Source organism: Oreochromis niloticus, unplaced genomic scaffold (genome assembly GCF_001858045.2).
Source record: "Oreochromis niloticus isolate F11D_XX unplaced genomic scaffold, O_niloticus_UMD_NMBU tig00006539_pilon, whole genome shotgun sequence".
NCBI classification, from domain to species: domain Eukaryota; kingdom Metazoa; phylum Chordata; class Actinopteri; order Cichliformes; family Cichlidae; genus Oreochromis; species Oreochromis niloticus.
Genome location: NW_020328055.1, coordinates 294,451 through 295,853, shown reverse-complemented (window position 1 = coordinate 295,853; position 1,403 = coordinate 294,451). Strand labels below are relative to the sequence as shown.

The window sequence follows — 1,403 nt, the reverse complement described above, 5'->3', positions numbered from 1 at the left end:
AGAAAAATCTCTAAGACTCTAATAAATTCCTGTTGTTTCTGTTTATTTTTTTAAACTCGTTAGCAAGAACGTTTTTTTGAGTTTGTAAGTATTGATAAAGCTCTAAAATAAAAGGCCAGTACATGAAACTGATCAATGACGTTATAAACTGATTAATTTATGACATAAAATACTTTCGTTAAAAAAATATTTTTGTTTGCGAGCTTGTATTTATTTTTTATATTGTACACTTTAATCTATAAACCAATAAGTTGTGCAAAGTACTTGTTTATATACACAAATATAGAACATAACATTTACATGTACATTAAATGGTATAAAATTTTTTTAAATGACGAAAAAGTGTTTTTTTCTTTCAATTTTATTAGCAATCAAATCAGACTTTGTCACGTTGTATGGATTCAACATACAGAGTCAAGTAAGGTCGTAACTACTGAAGTTCTCCTCTTCCTCTAATATTGATGTCTGCACTGTAGACTGGGCAGAGACAAATGGCTTAAACAATGATCAGAAATTATATTTGGCTTGCTTTTCTCATTTTAATTCCAGCAGCCAAAAGCCAAAGAGGCAGGGTTCACCCTGGAGAGGTCAATAATCTGTCACGGGGCAAGTTTTAATTCTCCTTTTAAAATTCAGATTTTGATGAATGAAATACCCTTCAATCTCAGAGTTATTTTTTAAGATTGTTTTTGTTTTTCATCTTTTAAAAATGTTAAAAACACAGTCTCTATTACTGCTTGAACAATCACTGTATCTCTAATAATGTATCAGCGTCCATCTGTATGCAAAGTAAGCCCCCCACAGACTTGATATATTGCTGCTGGTTGCAAAAGAAGAACAGAAGCTCCTGGGAGATCACTTTCAGCACCAACATGTTCTCTGTAGCTCTGCTGCTGCTGCTGGCTGCTGGATCCTGTGAGTCTCACTGAACACAAACACTGACAGCATGAAAACTACACACTTTTAATTTAAATGCATTCAACACGTTTTCTTCACAGGTGTAAACTGTGAACAGCTGACACAGCCACCCTCTGTTATACTGCAGCCAGGTCAGCGTCTGACCATCACCTGTCAGGTCTCTTATTCACTTGGCTACTTAACAGCTTGGATCAGACAGCCTGCAGGGAAAGGACTGGAGTGGATTGGGATGAAAAATACTGGGGGCTCTTACTATAAAGATTCACTAAAGAGCAAGTTCAACATTGACTTGGACACTTCAAGCAACACAGTGACTCTAAATGGACAGAACATGCAGCCTGAAGACTCTGCTGTGTATTACTGTGCCAGAGAGTCACAGTAACACAAACTGTTAAGACCCCTGAACAAAAACCTCTCAGGGCCTGAACAACTGTAGCATGAAGCCACCAGAGGAGGAGCTCAAAGACCATGCATGAATTTAAGAT

The 1,403-nt window shown here is 36.8% G+C and overlaps 1 gene segment (V, D, J or C); it reads left to right on the top strand.

Annotated features, from left to right (window-relative positions):
* Positions 1-801: 801 nt before the first annotated feature.
* On the top strand, positions 802-1,403 carry LOC109201774 (Ig heavy chain V region 5A-like). The segment is given in 2 exon segments: positions 802-915; positions 999-1,403. Coding segments are annotated over 2 exon segments (345 nt in total).